Source organism: Penaeus monodon, chromosome 32, assembly GCF_015228065.2.
Source record: "Penaeus monodon isolate SGIC_2016 chromosome 32, NSTDA_Pmon_1, whole genome shotgun sequence".
In the NCBI taxonomy this organism is placed as follows: domain Eukaryota; kingdom Metazoa; phylum Arthropoda; class Malacostraca; order Decapoda; family Penaeidae; genus Penaeus; species Penaeus monodon.
The window spans coordinates 24,935,282-24,936,275 of NC_051417.1; the positions used below are offsets into that span (position 1 = coordinate 24,935,282).

The window sequence follows — 994 nt, forward strand, 5'->3', positions numbered from 1 at the left end:
AAAAATTGGATTCCATTCGGAACTGCAATTTCTTCAGTGAACGAATAAAGGGGTGATTGTTTCGAGAAAACTACTGAAGGAGGCTAGAGATATCTTACGGCTTCTCACCTGAAAACGCCTTGTACATTAGTCTGTCCATCAAGGCCTGGAATGCCCTCTTCACTCTGGACGATGCCATTTTCGGTCTTGATCCTGAAGGAGTAGGCGCCGTCTCTAGGCTGGACGCGGTCATCCTCGAGGATCTGGATGGGCCGTTCCTCCTGAGGGGCGGCGGCTGCGAGGACCAAAACGGCTGCCAAGATGATCTGAAGAAGGCTAGTGTCTTTAGTGGTAGTTTGCTCGTTCGTAATTTGAGTTTAACTTACTAGGGTCTTGTTACATTATACATCGATGGACTAAAACGTAGAATTATGTGGTATGGTGAGTGAAAAAATAAAGGATTAGCACCGAAATTTTTAACGGTGTTACATCAAATCAGGGGTTACCTAAGCTCTTGTCATGATGAACCTGAAAGTGCTTATCAGTATGCATATTTATTTTAATTATTTTTTTTATCAAGTTTATGTTGTTATGCTTGTGTATATGTGTGTAAATCTGTCTCTATGTTATATGAACAATTAACTGTCAATTTTTATAATTGTTGAATATATATGTAAAAACTAAGAACTTACAATCTTCATGGCTGCTAAGTAGGCTGTAAGTGCTGTGCATAATCCAAACCGAACTTATATACTGCACTTCGTTGCTTCCCAAAAGACCTCGAACTGGTTTGTTAAGTCTGCTTGCCTAGACACCGCGGAAAAATGATACCCTCAGGCTTCAAATTTCCTTTGCAGAACTGTTAATAAACTGGAATTCAGTGTGTTAATTATATTTTAACAGTGATTCCATTTCTTTGCTTATTTATTATATCACAGTAATTAAATATTTTATACTTTCAGAGATAATTACTAACAGTTTACACTCTACCTTTTAAGCATTTGCTCACTAACTA

General features: G+C 38.1%; 1 protein-coding gene across 1 annotated transcript in view; it reads right to left on the reverse strand.

Annotated features, from left to right (window-relative positions):
• LOC119593311 (cuticle protein AM/CP1114-like) overlaps positions 1-723 on the reverse strand; it is a gene marked incomplete in the record, with an annotated part of 1,048 nt that extends 325 nt beyond the window's left edge. The window contains 2 exon segments of the mRNA XM_037942239.1: positions 109-305; positions 672-723. Coding sequence (XP_037798167.1) covers positions 109-305; positions 672-680 — 206 coding nt within the window.
• Between the last annotated feature and the right edge of the window lie 271 nt (positions 724-994).